The sequence below is a fragment of the Varanus komodoensis genome, unplaced genomic scaffold, assembly GCF_004798865.1.
Source record: "Varanus komodoensis strain SLA01 unplaced genomic scaffold, ASM479886v1 scaffold3, whole genome shotgun sequence".
Lineage (NCBI taxonomy): Eukaryota > Metazoa > Chordata > Lepidosauria > Squamata > Varanidae > Varanus > Varanus komodoensis.
Window position 1 is genome coordinate 63,888,383 of NW_025335761.1, and position 15,065 is coordinate 63,903,447.

General features: G+C 52.9%; 1 protein-coding gene across 1 annotated transcript in view; it reads left to right on the forward strand.

The window, feature by feature from the left end:
- The first annotated feature begins 611 nt into the window (after positions 1-611).
- Positions 612-15,065, forward strand: part of LOC123026530 (maestro heat-like repeat-containing protein family member 2B) — a 52,550-nt gene continuing 38,096 nt past the window's right edge. Inside the window, exons 1-9 of the mRNA XM_044436267.1 lie at positions 612-719; positions 1,855-1,947; positions 2,858-3,004; positions 4,385-4,457; positions 4,887-5,003; positions 7,083-7,156; positions 7,507-7,629; positions 10,007-10,117; positions 14,524-14,662. Coding sequence (XP_044292202.1) covers positions 612-719; positions 1,855-1,947; positions 2,858-3,004; positions 4,385-4,457; positions 4,887-5,003; positions 7,083-7,156; positions 7,507-7,629; positions 10,007-10,117; positions 14,524-14,662 — 985 coding nt within the window. The remainder of the gene's footprint in view (positions 720-1,854; positions 1,948-2,857; positions 3,005-4,384; positions 4,458-4,886; positions 5,004-7,082; positions 7,157-7,506; positions 7,630-10,006; positions 10,118-14,523; positions 14,663-15,065) is intronic.

Genomic DNA, 15,065 nt, shown 5'->3' on the forward strand with positions numbered 1-15,065 from the left:
GTGCCAAAAAACAAATAACGACGGCACCAGGCGGACCTCTCTGGGGAGCGCGTTCCATAGATGGGACGCTTAACTTAGCACCTGAAAGATGAGTCCCGGGGGTCTTTGCTCCAAATAGTTACCTGGGGGAGGGGGGCGCTCTATCAACTTTTCTGTCCCTTTGGACAACCATGAGACATCCTCCCCCCCCCCCCCAAAAAAAAGAACTCAAAGGTTTTTTAATCTGATAAGGGATGAGAAAACGTTACCAAATGCAGACTGGACATTCTGGCTCCGTGGGCTTTTTCCATCGCTTTGCCATAGGCTGGGAAGCCTGGGTCGACCAGGTCGGTCTGATTCGTGCCCTGATTTTTGTCCCAAGCAACACCCTTTGATGACACTGTAAAACATCCGGAGGGATCCGGCTGTTCAGCAGTAAGGAGATGAAATTGAATTGAAAGGCCGACAGGATTTGTCCTGCCCTAGCTCAGGAGGATTTCCCTGCTGAGCCCCGTCGTGCTGGGATGTGGCCGTTGCCCAGGACTGTGTGTGATCCGTGGCTCCAAGGGGGATCCTCCGTTTGCCGCCTCCGTTCGCAGGTGAAGGAGGCCTCGTTGAAGGCCCAGTGGCCCATGCTGGGAGTCCTTGTCCGCCGCAGGGAGAAGCAAGAGGAAATCATCCGTGCCATCCCGACTGTCCTCCTGGAGAGCAGGAAGCTGGACTCGTCCTTCGTGGCTAAGGTGAGGCAGTCCCATGAGCCAGGGCTCCCGTGGAACCCCTTCTGGCCCCAGGGCTGGATCTGATCTTGGAAGCCCCGTTGGGGCACGTTCCCCTGGAGGGCAGGGCTGGAGCTCCCAGCTCAGCACCCAAAGCACCACCCCGGGTGCCTGGCCACGAGGGCTCCCCAGTCCTTCCCTACAGGAATCCCTCCGGCATGGGGCTTCCCTGGACCGAAGGGCATGGTGAAACAAGGGGGTCAGCACCTGGCTACAGGTGGCATGCCAGCACCGGCGACCAAAGCCCATGACCGTCCGTGTTGCTTGGCTTGAGGAAGAGCCACAGTGGAGGAGATGGTCTTGCAGGTGGCTTCAGGCCTCCGGGGGACCGAGGACATCAGTGAAGACCCCTGTGTCCTCGGAGCATCCATGCATTTGCACAGATGCATCTGACTGTAATTCCGGAGGAACATCTTTTCTGTGATGGCCCCTGAATTGTGGCGTTAGGGGTGAGTGGATGAATGACGAGGTGGTCCAAACTCTCCTCAAAGCTCACTTGGCTTTATCCCATTCCTGAACAAAGGAATCTTTTTTTTGATCAGGAAAAATACAGTGTTAATTGGAGGGAAATGAGCATTGTAAATGTATGCACCCAAAATGCACGCTTTCCCTCGTTAGTGAAAGTGTGAAAATGCAGGGGAAGGACACACTCAGGTGAGTGTCGTCTGAACCCAGAGCTGGAAGGGATGTGCGTAATCATCCAGGACCCGCCTTACTTTAGACTTGGCATCTGCTGATCGTATGGCATTTCACTCTTTATGAATTGAGTCATAAATTCATTTCACCCTTTATTGATTTATTTGGAGCCCAAAATGGGTTAGCCATTTATTCAATTTGTTAGTGTGTATGTGAGGAGTCGGCCTTTCCTGCCCCGATTGCGTCCTCCAAATTAGCCACCCCGTGGGGCAGAGCTGCCCTGTCGCTTTGGCCCTGCCGGGTTTCTCTTTTCTTCATCCACAGGTGTGGGAGGGATGCACGGATATTTTGCTATAAATACCAAAATTTTACTGAGACTGCAGCTTCACCAGAGAGCCCCAGCGTTTGAGGGCCACAAGTCTATTCACTGCCTCACCTAACACCTGTCGACTCCTGTTTACAGAAGCTTAGCTTTTTCTTGGATGTGTGTGAAGAGTGTAAGCCTCCAATACCCAAGAAGACCTTCCAGGCCCTTTGCGACTTCGTCTTCCAGCAGGTAAGACAAGCAGGACGTACAGCTTTCTTTAATCCTGATTAGCTTTTCACATCTGGCCCAATTTGAATGAGGAGGTCCTGATGTCCTCAGTGCATACGTACATTTGCAAAGATACGTCCTACCGTAACTCCAGAGGGGGATTTATTCTGTAATGGCCCCTTGTGGAGTTAGGGAGGAGTTGGACGTGTGTTGTTCAAGCCCAGCAAGGTGGTCCAAACTCATCCTCAACTCTCACTTGGCTTTATCCCCTTCCTGAACACAGGAATATTTTATTAATCAGGAAAAATCCAGTTTTGATTTGGAAGAAATGTGCATGGTAAATGTAGGCACCCAAAATGCACACTTTCCCTCATTAGCGAAAGTGTGAAAATGCAGGGGACGAAAACACTCAGGCTTTTTTTAATTGTGACTCCCAGCTCAGGAAATGCAACAATTTGCAAGAATTGCATCCTTGTGCTTATATCTGGGTTTGCAAACTGGCGAAGTTTGCACGATTCACGAACAGGGAAGTTGTGTGGGCTTTGCAAACTGGGGTGGAATTCTCGTCTCCCTATTATGGCATCCCCTTGAATAAAAGCCCTCCATGACATCCCAGAAATCCAAGAAAGCCCTTGGCCACCCAAAATGTCCTATCCGTAAATCCAGGGTTGCAGCTTCCTTTATGGAATCTCATATTTGGAAGAATAATGTGAGAAGTGCTGGGCACCTGTGCACCCATGTAGCCCGAATGCCCCTTCTCCTGGGCACCTCTCAGGACTCTCCAATTCCATCTGAACATTTTGACGTGAGGAGCGCATCACACAGTGTGTGGGGAAGACCTGGGGCTCATGGGGCTCAATATGTTGCCTTTCACAGAAAAATGTTGACAATTTAAATGAGCAAAACCCACTCCAGTGTCTGTCTGATCCAGGTTCTTCCACTGGATAACACAGCACAAGAGCTAAAGAAGTCCCAGAAGGCCGAGGATCAGGTCCCACACCAAAGTTGGACAGCAGAGGCCCAAAGGAGCCCAGCGAAAGGGGAGGTCCATGAAGGTGGATCGGCTACATGTGACCTGGTAGGTACAGCCGCGGGACTTATTTAAGTCAATCCTGAGCGGACGGGGAACCAAGACCCCAGCGGCTGGCACCGCTGGAGAACTGCCAAGCTGAAAGGCGAGTGGGGGCGACACCGCGAACGGGGAGAGAGACAACTGCTTGCGCGTCTGCTCTGCTGAGCGGCTGCGGCAAGTTCCGCCCGGCATCCCTTTGGTCCAAGCACAAACCACCAGTCGGCAGGATTCCGGACCAGCTCCGAGACATACGGAGGTGCCGACAACCAGGAATGCCCGCCAAAGCAGTACAGGAGAGCGCATCAGCCAAGTCCATCTCGCCAGTAAAGCAGAACGTTCCCCCAGGATGCCCCGCCTCGGAGCCCCTCTCTCATGCAGCTGCGCTGGAGAGGCAACGCACACGCCTGCCCAGCACAAGTGTGTGCGGTTAGTGACAGAATCCCGGTGTTCAGTTTGCGAGGAAATGAACGCTCGGGTCCGTGGGAAAGGTCAGATGTCTGAGCCTCCGCTGCTTCATTCTCCGGTGCCCCAGCACCTGCAGCCAGTCATGGTGATGCATTACCGGGTAGAGGCCAACGCAACTCCAAAGCCACAGCCCATGTGCAGAGACTTTTAGAACCTGCTAGTCACGTGCACCGATGCAGAGTGCTCAGTTTCCAGATAATGTTGGTACAAGAGCATCCTGATGTCTCTAGGCATGACATGATGTCCTAAACCATCAGAAACACTGGCAGCGATAGGATGGAAAATGTTCCTGATGGCTGCATTGATAGCTCAGACTGGCACGTTCTTGGCAGTTCAGGCCAGCCGGGTCTGTCTGTTCACACATGCAAACGTGTCTGATGGAGGAAGCATCCGGGAAGTCTGCTCCGGCAACCCCACTCCGCAGGCGCTTGCCTCGGTGGGACTCAGGTGGGCCCATTCAGAAGCACATGGGCGCCGTTGTTCCAGCTCTGCACAGGTATCGGCCTCCAGCAGCTTCCCAGTCTAGCTAAGAACTCCACCTTCGCAAGGCAACAGCAACGCTAAACAGCAACCTGGCTGGGATTCTGCTGCCTTGTGAGAAAGAGGCCTAGATTTGATTTTTTAACACAAAGATGCATATAAGCAATGTTTTCCTACCAGGATTTATCTGAAATTTCCCAACATTAGCCCAGGAATCCTGGAGCTTCCTGCAACCCAGGCAGGGCCAGCGGAGGAGGCCTGGGCATGTCTGTGTACCAAGTTACTGGGATGCAGTATTTGCTTGGAGAAAGGTGGGGCACACCCCTCTAGCCTCGCCCAGCATCTGTGTCTTGCAGGGGAAATGGGGGGAGTGGAGGGTGCGGGTGGCCCAGCCTGAAAAGGCCCCCTTTTCCTGACGCTCCCTTCTCCTGCCCCTTCCAGTCCAGTTACGGGCAGCTGCAGCAGCTCTCGACAGATCATCGCCGCTGGCTCATGGATGCTTTCAGCCACCTGGGTAAGGGGCCGAGGCCCGAAGCTGCCCCACCTGGGCCCACGCCTGCCGGGTCCTCCTCCGAAGTCTTCACCACGAGGAAAACCGATCCGGACAGACCGGACGAGTGGTCAGGCAGCGAAACGTGGCAGCCTGCGAAGGCCTTGCCGCTGTTCCTCGCAGCCGGCCCCGCTTTCCACCAGGACACGTGCTTTGATCCCCCCACCCTCCGGGGGCTGCACCCCTCGCCCCCTAGGGGGGTGCTTGGGGGGTCCTTCCTTCTTCCCGGGGTTGTTCTTCTGAAAATATTCCCATGCTCCTGCAAGCGCTGGTGCATCCTGTACGCAGGATGGCGGCCCTTTGGCCGGCAGCTGGGAATCCCACGCTGCTGTGCTTGCCGATGAAGAGCCGGAGAGCGCGGCTGGCTGAAGGGCCGCCCGTCCTTTCCCCCAGTCAGCTGCTGCCCCGCGAATGCGCTGGACTTCCTGCAAAGCCAGATGAAGGACGAGACGGAGCATGTCCGCGTGGGCGTCTTGAGCCACCTCCGGATGATCGTCGGCAGCGATGAGCGTAGGCAGCACAGGCCGCGATCCAAGCACCCCCCACTCCCACCCCGGTCGTGAGGCGTCATTCCTTTTTGCTTTCCTGTCTTGCCCAGAGCGAAAGCGTGACGACACGTAATATGAACATATCACAGTCAAAAGCGTTAAACAAGGGGCCACAAACTGGCCGTAAGACTGCCAGGAGCTGCTGGAAGCAGAGCGGACCCTGCCCGTCTCATGCTGGCCGGTGCCCAAGACGGGGGGTTGGCTCCCCAGACGCTTGAAACTGAGAGCGTTGCAAAACGGGAGAACAACTCCCTGGAGAAGCCCCTGATGCCGGGAATAATTGACGGCAAAAGGAGAAGGGGGCGGCAGAGGATGAGGGGGCTGGAGGGGGTCACTGGAGAGGTGGGTGTGGGCTTGGTGGACTCCAGGGGATGGTGGAGGACAGGAGGGCCTGGAGGAGGGTTGTCCATGGGGTCGTGGTGGGGCGGATGTGACTTTGCAACTAAACAACCACGAAAACAAAATTGGAGGGTCTTCGTGGCTGGATGCAAGATACAGGTCGGCTCACAGACTTCGGGCCTTTGGGCCAAAGGTGGGCACGCTCTGGGTGTGTGGGGTCACGTTTGTTCTCAACTGCACCCCGAGGGCCACCAACGGCTCCAAGCGTCAACTAGGAGGGAAGAGGTGGCCTCGGAGCTCATGGGTCGGAGCAGCGATTTGCCCGCAAGTCACCGCCTCTCGGTTCTCTTGCCAATCCATCCCTCGCTCCCCCTCAAACTTTCTTTGTCTGAGAAAATAAACTTTTACGGGTTCAAGGAGTCTTGCTAGCATTGCTCTGGTTAGGTAAGTAGAGGCCAGACCTCCTGGACATCACCCTGAGATTTGCCTTCTGCCCCCCCCCCCTGCCCCGCTGAAGTGTCCTGTGCCCAGTGGGAGATTCGGCTGCACACACACAGCTGAAAGGGCTCGGGTAGGGCTCAGGCCAGGTAAATATATATTTTGTAATTCTTTCTACTGGAACTTTGCAAGGAAGGTGAAGTCAGACACTTTTACAGATTACATTACAAAGAGATAAAATTTTGAACTGACAAATAAATGTACATCTGAATGTGAATCAACAAAATAGTGGATTAGAATCATGGTTAGGGTTAGGGTTAGGCTCAGGGATCAGGGGTCAGGGTTCAGGGTTCAGGCTCAGGTGTGTCTATCAGTCGCTCATAGCAATGCTGCACCTTCAGTTCCTCCAGATACCTTTCCATGCTGCAGACCAAGGTTTGCAGGGGAAGTGTAAGTACCTGCACTGAAATGCACGTACAAACACCTCTGTGGCAGGACATGCAGGTAGCACAGGTGAGCACATCGTGGGTGGCCAGAGGACTCCTCCAACTTAGTCCAGCGGAGTGTGCTCCCAGGCAGTGGTGTAGTGGCCCTGGGGCTCACAGGGATGCTGTTCCTACATTTTTTGAAGAGCAGGGTTATGGAGGCCATCTTCTACCCCTCTTGGACTTCCTTCTTCCCTTGCAGCTGAGCTGCGATCCTCAAGGTAGCAGTGGGTGCAGGTGGGTTTCCCCAGTAAAGTCTATGGATCCCTTTCGTTGCACAAAGTATTTTGGAGTCTTGAACGGTCAAGGAAGAGCCCTCCATTTTAGAACAGACCCATGCCTGGTTCGGAAGAGAACTCCGAGAACTGCTTGGTCGATGTGGATTGATATTAAATTTTGAGATCCTCTTTGTGGGCCACCTGCTCTCTTTACAGGGACCATGTCGCAATGTAGCTCTGCATTGCGGCTTATGACTCACCTGGAGGCTGTAGCACCGAACTACCAAAATCTTCAGAGAGGGAGCCACGATGGTTGGAGCAGACTTTGAATATCCTCACCCAGCTGCACACACCCCACCCTTTTGGACATCGTGTGTGCAAACCGAATGCTTGCAAAGGGCTATTTTAGTGTACAGTTTTGCGACAACCCTATAAGCAGAGCTGCTCGACCCAGATCCATCCCCCATGGCTACTGTTGGAAAGGGGGATGACGGCATTCATCAGCGCCTCTTCGTTTCAGATTTGCGTCGAAATCTGACGTGCTTCTCCTGTCCCTTCCAGCGTGCAAGGCCAGAGACAGGAAGCGCCCCATCGTGGAAGCCGTCAAGTGCGTTCTGGACGACCGCCGTGAAACGGTGCGCTGCGGGTGGGAGTGGGCATGAATTCTTCCTTCCCTTTAGCTCCCCATTCCTGGTTTTTCTGCCCCAGTGCCGGCTAATTCAACCTATCCGCCCTTTTCATTTCCCACAATGCTCCTGAGCTAGGCCTGAGGCATTGTGGGAAATGCAAAGCGTGGCCAGGCTGTTACGCTTGCAGCCAGGTAACCCCAGTGGGAGTCACGGAGGGGAATGGAGGCTCAGGTAGAAAAGCAAGAGGAACCCGCAGTGAGCTTGGATCTGTCAGGACGGGCCCTCGATGGGGAGCCGCTCAGCATCGGGGGCGGTCTAAGGGGCTGGCATCTGACGGGACCCTCCCTCTGCGGCAGGTGAGGCGGGCCATTCTGGGCTTTATCAAAGAGCTACTCCGCTCCCAAAGCGTCGAGGGCTGTGCCGCGTGGGACATGGTGGCCTACGTTTTCCAGCAGTTCACCGTGCCGGTCATCCAAGCAGTAAGCGGGCAAGCGGCTCCTCTGGGTGCCCTCCGTGGGGCAGCTGGGGGGCAGGGTGGCGGTCAACGGACCCTCTTCAGGGGCACCGGATGCTACCCTGGACCGAGCCGGACGACTGCTTGGCCTCCTGCCCAGCCAGCCCACGTTGCCCGCACGGGCTGGCAGCAGCGGTTCCCACGGTGTCAGACAAGGCTCTTCCCAGCCCAAAGGGGATCGGGAAGCCGGGGATCGGGGAGCCTCGATGGCAGCCACAGGACAGGATCCCCGGGTTCAGTCAGGAAAGAGCCCTTTCGCCTTGAACCTCAGCAGTTTTCCTGAACGATCACCCGGGGCCCCTGCAGTTACTTCTGAAAGTATGCTCCTGGGTAGGGGTCTCCCCTGCCAACTACAAGTTTTTAGAACATACACAGAGTGTTTTATAGCTTCTGAGTCACATGGGCCCAGCGGCTGGGCAGTGGATGACGAAATAAGGGGAACACAGTCCGAAGAAGGTGAGGGGTCTGCAGAGGGGCTCCGTACAATGCCATTTGATTGCAGGCTATTAACATAGCGATCATGGGATTATGGTGAGCCTTGGCATGCAAATGAGGGCGATTGCAATGCTGTTAATCGGGCAGCCCGACCAGTTCTTACTGATCGGCGAAATGATAGCCCTGGCAGCTTCTTGGGGAGCCATCAGGTCCCACTTCTTAAAGTACAGCAAATGCCAAACTGCAACCTGACTTGGAATTTTTGGGTGCTTCCTTGAGAAAGGGTTGCACATTTCATTTTATAACGCAAAGGCATATAAGCAACCCTTTTCTGCCAGGATTTAGCTGAATTTTCCCAACACGGGTGAAAACTCTGCTGGTCTATGCTGAGAGAAGAAGGGGACACACACAGGCCAGCCGGAGATGCAGCAAGTTCCCCCCGGCAGCCCTGAGCCCAAAATCCAGACGTTGCTTTAAAGGCTCAGACAGCACCAGGCCTTCTTCATATTTTTAGGGTACAGATAGGAGTGACCGTCCAGAGCTGGACCCTTGGTGGTTCAGGGACTGTTTTGAACCTGTTCCTCCGGCTATGCGCCCAGTCTGAACACCTGCCACTTCTGTTGCAAGGCAGTGGCTGATGGAGCTGGTGCTTTGAGGAAGAAGTGGCCAGCTTGTCCTGCCCCTGAAGGGGGAAAGACCCCACCCCGGCTGCCCGCATGCCACGGCCCCCATCGGGAGCAACCCCACTCACACTGGGGCGCGAAGGGAAAGAGATGTGTCTGCCGGTTGCGATGAAAAGTTGCGCCCAGCTCTGGCTCGAGGGCGGGAGGCGGATCCCGGAGCTCTCAGGCCGCCCCTCGGGGCCCTGAAAACCAGTGAAGCCGCCGTGAGCCTGAGCGATTCTGAGGACTCTTGGAGGGTGGAGTCCCCACAGAGCGCTTTGAGGCGGTCCGGGGGTCCGTTTCTGCCACAGTGTCAGGAAGGCACCTCGGTGGGGGGCACTCCCATCATCATCCTGGGAACTTGGGGAGCGCCTGCACCCCGATGTGCCTCCCTGGCCTTTGAGATCTACGCCTGGGGCCCTCCTGCGTGAGCCGTCCCTCAGGGAGGCGGGAGGGGAAAGAGGAAGGATTTTGCCTGACGCCAAAAAGAATATGACATCGGTGCCAGGCAAACCTCTCTGGGGAGTGTATTACGAAGGTGGGGCGCCGCCACCGAAAAGGCCCTTCTCTGAGTGGCTACCCTCCTAATCTCCTTCAGGGAGGGCTCCTGGAGCAGGACCTCCGACCCAGAACTCAAGGGGTGGGAGGACACAGGACACACCAGATATCCCAGATCCAAGCCATTTAGGGCTCTGTGGGTGATGACCAGCACCTGAAATGGGGCCCAGACTTCAGTTGGTAGCCAGTGTAACCGATAGAGGACCAGCATTATATGTGAGAACCTGCAGGCCTCCATTAACATCCTGGCAGCTCCATTCTGAACCAATTGAAGCATCCGGACTGTCTTCAAGGGCAGCCCCATGTGGAGGATGTTACAGTAATTCAGCTGGGAAGTTACCAGAGGTTATGTAATTTGCCTTGAGTTTCTTGAAGAGGAACAAAGGCCGGATTAATTGTGGGGCGGGAGCCCCTGGTGGGAGGGGGAGCCCCTGGGGAACACGAGCAGCTGTTGGGGGCTGTGGCTGCTGCCCCCCCATCAGCCCCCCAAGGTGGCTGCTGCGCTTTGCTTAAGGGTGGGCCCAGCCCTGAGACCCCCGTGGGATTGGCACCCCCGCTTGGGCTGGCCACTAAATTGGAACCATTTAGACATCTCCAAAAAGCAACCGGGGGGGGGGGGGGGATTAAAGCCGGCGCTGCGAATTTTCACCCAGCCAAGCCCTTCTCTCCCGCATCCTGCCAAAACAGGGCAGAGACCCCGTTTCTGACCAGAAGGAAAAGGAGAGAGAGGCGCGCATTCAGGAAATCTGCGTTGACCTGCTGGAGCACCTGAACACGTCTGCGGAAGGGATGAGCAAAGTGAGACGCCCCGCCGGATGGGAGGGGCCCGGCCGGACCACACGCAGTTCCCCAAGTGGCCCTGGTGTCCGCGGCGTGCCCCGATTCCATGCCCCAGCCCAGCCTTGGGGCTCTTCGGAGGCAGGCAGGCAGGGGTCGAGAGCCCCCTCCAGCGGGGGAGGCGAGAGTCAGAGGAAAGCGACTCCGCTCTGACCAGTCCGCCCCCTTGGAGGGGCTCCTGGCTCAGCCAGGTCCTGTTCGGCTTTGAAAGGGGGCGAGGAAGAGGAGGTGCGAAAGCGGGGTTTGAAATAATGCATGTGTGAAGAAAGCAGAGAGGGAGCGAGCACGCTTGAACCCGGGGCCATCCCATGAAGCTGACGGGTGTGGTTAGGACAGATCAAAGGAAGTCCTTCATGCAGTGAATGGTCAAACTGTGGAATTCGCTGCCGTGGAACATTTGGAGGGCCACCAATCGGGATGGGGAGTGGACAAGGAGGCTCCCCGTGGCCACTAGCCCTGCTGGCCACGGGCGGCCTCCTTCTCCAGAGACGGCCTGCGTGCACAGAGCCGTTGCCGAGGGGCTTGGGCAGGGGGAGGCCTTGCCCCCACCCCGCTGGAGGGCTCCTGCGGGCAGCTGGTTTGTCCCCGTGTGCACAGAGTGCGGACTGTACCCTTGGTCTGATCCAGCAGGTCTTTCCTTGTGTTCTTCTGCGTATTCTCTGGGCTCCACAGGGCTTGGGACCACTTTCTGGGAAAGGCCCCTAGACAGCCTGCTGGCCCCTGCTATTTAGAGATATACTGCCTCGGTACATGGAGGTTCCATTTAGCAATCATGTCCAAAGAGCCATTAACAGGATGGTGTTGCTCACCATCTTTCCTATGGACTCCTGCAAAGGAGCACTGGCCAACACAGATTTTGGCCCCTCGGATGTTAGACCTGTTCCTGGCTATTTCTGACCTGCTGATTCCAAAAACGGCACCACACTTTCCCTACCAGCTCTAGTTTTTGAGATATAGCATAAATGCCATATACCACTCTTCACTCAAAAATCAGGATATTTTAATGTAGTGTTTTATTTAATCTCCTTATAGCATGAAAGAAACACATTAAAATTAAAAGAAAAGAAAAATACACTAAATCTACTTATCTCAAACCAAATCACAGGTTTATGATACAAACATTCCAATCATCCAAGACAGAGGACGCTCCTTCGGTAAGATTTCCAAGAGCGGGAGCTGCCAGAACAATCCTGCCTAAGGCTCCAACAGTAACCTGCCATCATGGGTCCATCCCATCGTCCTTGGCATCTGCCGGCAAAGTTTTTATGCCTTGGCGCAATTTTGCTCTTCACCTTACTCTCCAAGCTTCTCTGGAAAGCAATCTAAATGACTGTGCAGATTATGGATTTTAACACTCGTTTTACAGCCAGCTAGCGTCTCCTCTACCAATTGAGTAGAGTTTTCTGTCTTCTTGTGGCCAAGGAAGTTTTTAACAACAAGAATAAATGAAAACCAGGCACAAGATTCGATTTCATGCCAGGAAGATGCCAGGAAGTCCTTCCTGACAGTCAGGACCCCCAGGGTGTGGAATGGGCTTCCCCGGGAGGTGGTTGAGGCCCCTCACATCGGTGAGGGTGTTCAAGGATAGGCTGGATGTCCACATGGTGGGCACGTCGTGAGCGGAGCCGGCTGGAGCCGGGGGTCAGACTAGATGGCCCGGGAGACCCCTTCTGACTCGCGCTGTTTTCTATGTTTCTACGTTTCATTCATTGATTCCATGAAATGTGGGTCATTAAGGAGGTTTCCTACTTACTTTTGGGGTGAATTCCCCACAAATATAGCAAAATATGTCGGGATGATTCAGGAAGCACCGTCGTGAAGTAGCCATAATCTCTGTGATGCTCAGTCTGCAAGGATGAAACGATATGAGTGGGAATCTGCACACAGCTCCTATATGATCATAAGTATAATGCAGTTAATAAATTAGCCTTTAGAATCCAATGTTTCTGATGTAAAATTACAGTTGGAAGTATGTAGTTATCCGCTAACTTGTATGCAAAACATAAACTAGGTAACAGAAGAACAAGTTGATCAGCCAGATCTTTTCAAGAACTGACTAAAAAATTATATGAATTTGACCATATCTAAGAAACTAAAGCCGATGCAGTCTAGCCAATGCAATTTTCTGAATCAGCACCCCAAATAACCCCAGGAACAGGTCTAAAAAGCAAGGCACCAAGAAAAAAGATTTTTTTGTTGGACTGTGATCTATGTAGAAATCCCTGTATTTGGACCTATCCAGTTGACTTTAATTTCACTCACTAAAAATGCATTTATTAATCTTTCTGTTAGTTTGTTTTGGTGAGGGGAGGGCTCAATTTGAGTACTATTCATTTGCTCATAGTACTATTTGAGTACCATTCATATTACTACTTGAGTACTGTTCAATCGATCTGGCAACGTACTGCCTGGATTCACGAACAGCCGAGACTTTCCTTAGTACCGTGCTTTTCTTTGTTGTCCTAAATTCAGCTCCAGAAGAAGAAGCTGAATGGGCATGGAGCTAAACTGGGGATGTGGGGAGGGGACTCTGGGGAAGTCAGCCTGTTATGATCAGCCGTGATGTTCAGACAAGTCCAAGTTAGGGTTCTATGGGGGATCCCGTGTGGCTAATGGGGCAGGCTAAGCATCTAACAAAACTAATCAACCAATCGATCTGAGTCTGAAAGAGACTCATGATTTGCCCCCCCAGCCCTATGCCGCTTGCTTTTATTTATTTATTTAAAACATTTCTATGCTGCCCCCATCGCAACAAAGCCTCGGGGCGGCGCACGCCAAAAACAAAAACATACAAAATCATACAAAAATTATACACTAAAAATATTAACCAGCCAAACCAGCTCTCAGACCGTCCATGACAGCAACAGGTCTGGTGGCAGCTTTGAACACAAAGGAAATGGAACTAGGCTGGTTCTGACTTCCAAACTGCATGAATTGCAAAATCAGGTGCATTTACATTTCCACAGTCTGTACAGTGGTATGACTTCCACACATTTCCTTCTTCAAAATGCACAAACTGTGGTCCATCTTAGGGATGGAAGACTGTGGAAAGGCCCCTGACTTCTGATCATCGATCAGAAGCAGGCAAGAAGTCCACTTCGCTAAAGCAAGTCCGACCTCCCCCTTCTCAGAACATCTGAGAGCCCAGCAGGTGAGGTACCTGGGTTCTTTTGCCAGGTACCCAATTCAAGACACTCGCACATCCCACCCAGGGCTGCGATCTGTCCGTGCAGATGAGAATGGACAGAGCGGCGCCTTTATTGCAGCGGCACCAAATCTGTAGGATTTTCTCCGCAAAGAGCAGGACACCTTTTTCTAGAATTTTCAGTGCCACTGGTTATTTTGCCAGCTTTTTTGACCATGTTGCTTAGCTAACACACGGCAGGAAGCACTGTCTTCACTCTGATTTAGCTTCATGCCAACGCCCCGATGCCAATCCGATTTTGGCCATGCCGTGATGTCACAGAGCCATGTCCGAGTGACGGCAAAGTCTTGTGCCCTCACTCTCACACAGTCAATTGCGCAAAATAGAACCAGGTGTTTGGGATCGTGGCCGCTCATACTAACAGCATATGATGGAATATGCCTTAACAAGTTATTTTTGTAATTGAAATTGTTTTAAACTACTTTAAATTTTCTGTGTTGAAATGGTATACTCTGATTTAAGGTATCTACATTTGGTACTGGATTTTATCTCATGTCTGTGTTTTGTGAACTGTCCCAAGCAGTTCAGGTATTGAGCAGAAGAGAAGTGAAAATAACACAGGAACGAGATAGTGTAGAATTTGCAAAAAAACCGAGTTGTGAGGGACTCACGCTCAGGAAAAACTTCTAAATCTGCCCCCTTTGAACTGAAAGAATAGAGCGCCAGGAGTTGTGTCAATTAATGTGGTTTTCCATTTGATGTACAGCCATTACCTGGGGACCCCCTGTCCCCCCCCCCCCCCGTAGTGCTTCTCTTATTTCAAAATGGGATTTAAGGCGATGGCATATTTCCATCATGTCTCAGGTTAATTATTATCTGAAAAGTCAAAGTGGGTGCAATACAGAGAGATTTTTGAAAAGGGGATTCTGCTTGTAACATATTGAAATAATAACTTTCAGAGAGTGATTTAACCTTGCCTATTCTTTTCTTTGTGGTGAATATTTGCAATTTTGACATACAGTGATTCTGTTTAGGAATGATATCTATTAAAGCTGTACATTTGGGAATAACATTTACCATGAAGAAAGCAGAGAAGGAAGGTACTTGTTTGGGGATATTTAATGCAGCCCTCAAGTTGGACCATCACAGACGGTTTGCCAAAAAATAAAATCGGGTGCCAGCTGCAGCAAATTATTGAATGGTGCCTCCTTCCACTCCACAGGCTCTGTGGCCCCGGCTGCTGCTTTTCGTGGTCCCGGCTCCGTACACGCCCACCTTAATCCCTCTGTGTAGATGTCTGAAGGAACTGGCTGCGATGCGGCAGGACGAATTCGCTCTGTTCCTTGGATCATGCAAAGGAGGTTTGCTTGCCTCATTGAGTTGCAAGAGTCGAGGGTAGCCATTAGTGGGGAATCGTCGGGATGGCGGCCAGCGACAAGCGGGGTCCCCCAGGGCTCTGTCCTGCATCCGATCCTGTTTAATCTTTTCATCAACGACATGGAAGAAGGGGTGACCAGTCTGCTGATCAAATTCACAGACGACACTAAAACTGGAGAAGTGGCCACAACTGAGGAGCAGGTACTCCAGATCCAAAAGGATCTGGACAGACTATGGAAGTGGCCAGGGGACAACAGGATGGCGTTCAGTGTGGATAAGTGCAAGGTCTTGCACTTGGGGCATAGGAATAGCTGTCATAAGTACAGGTTAGGTGACAAGTGGCTGCTCTCCAGCCACTTGTCACCTAACCTGTACTTATGACACCTA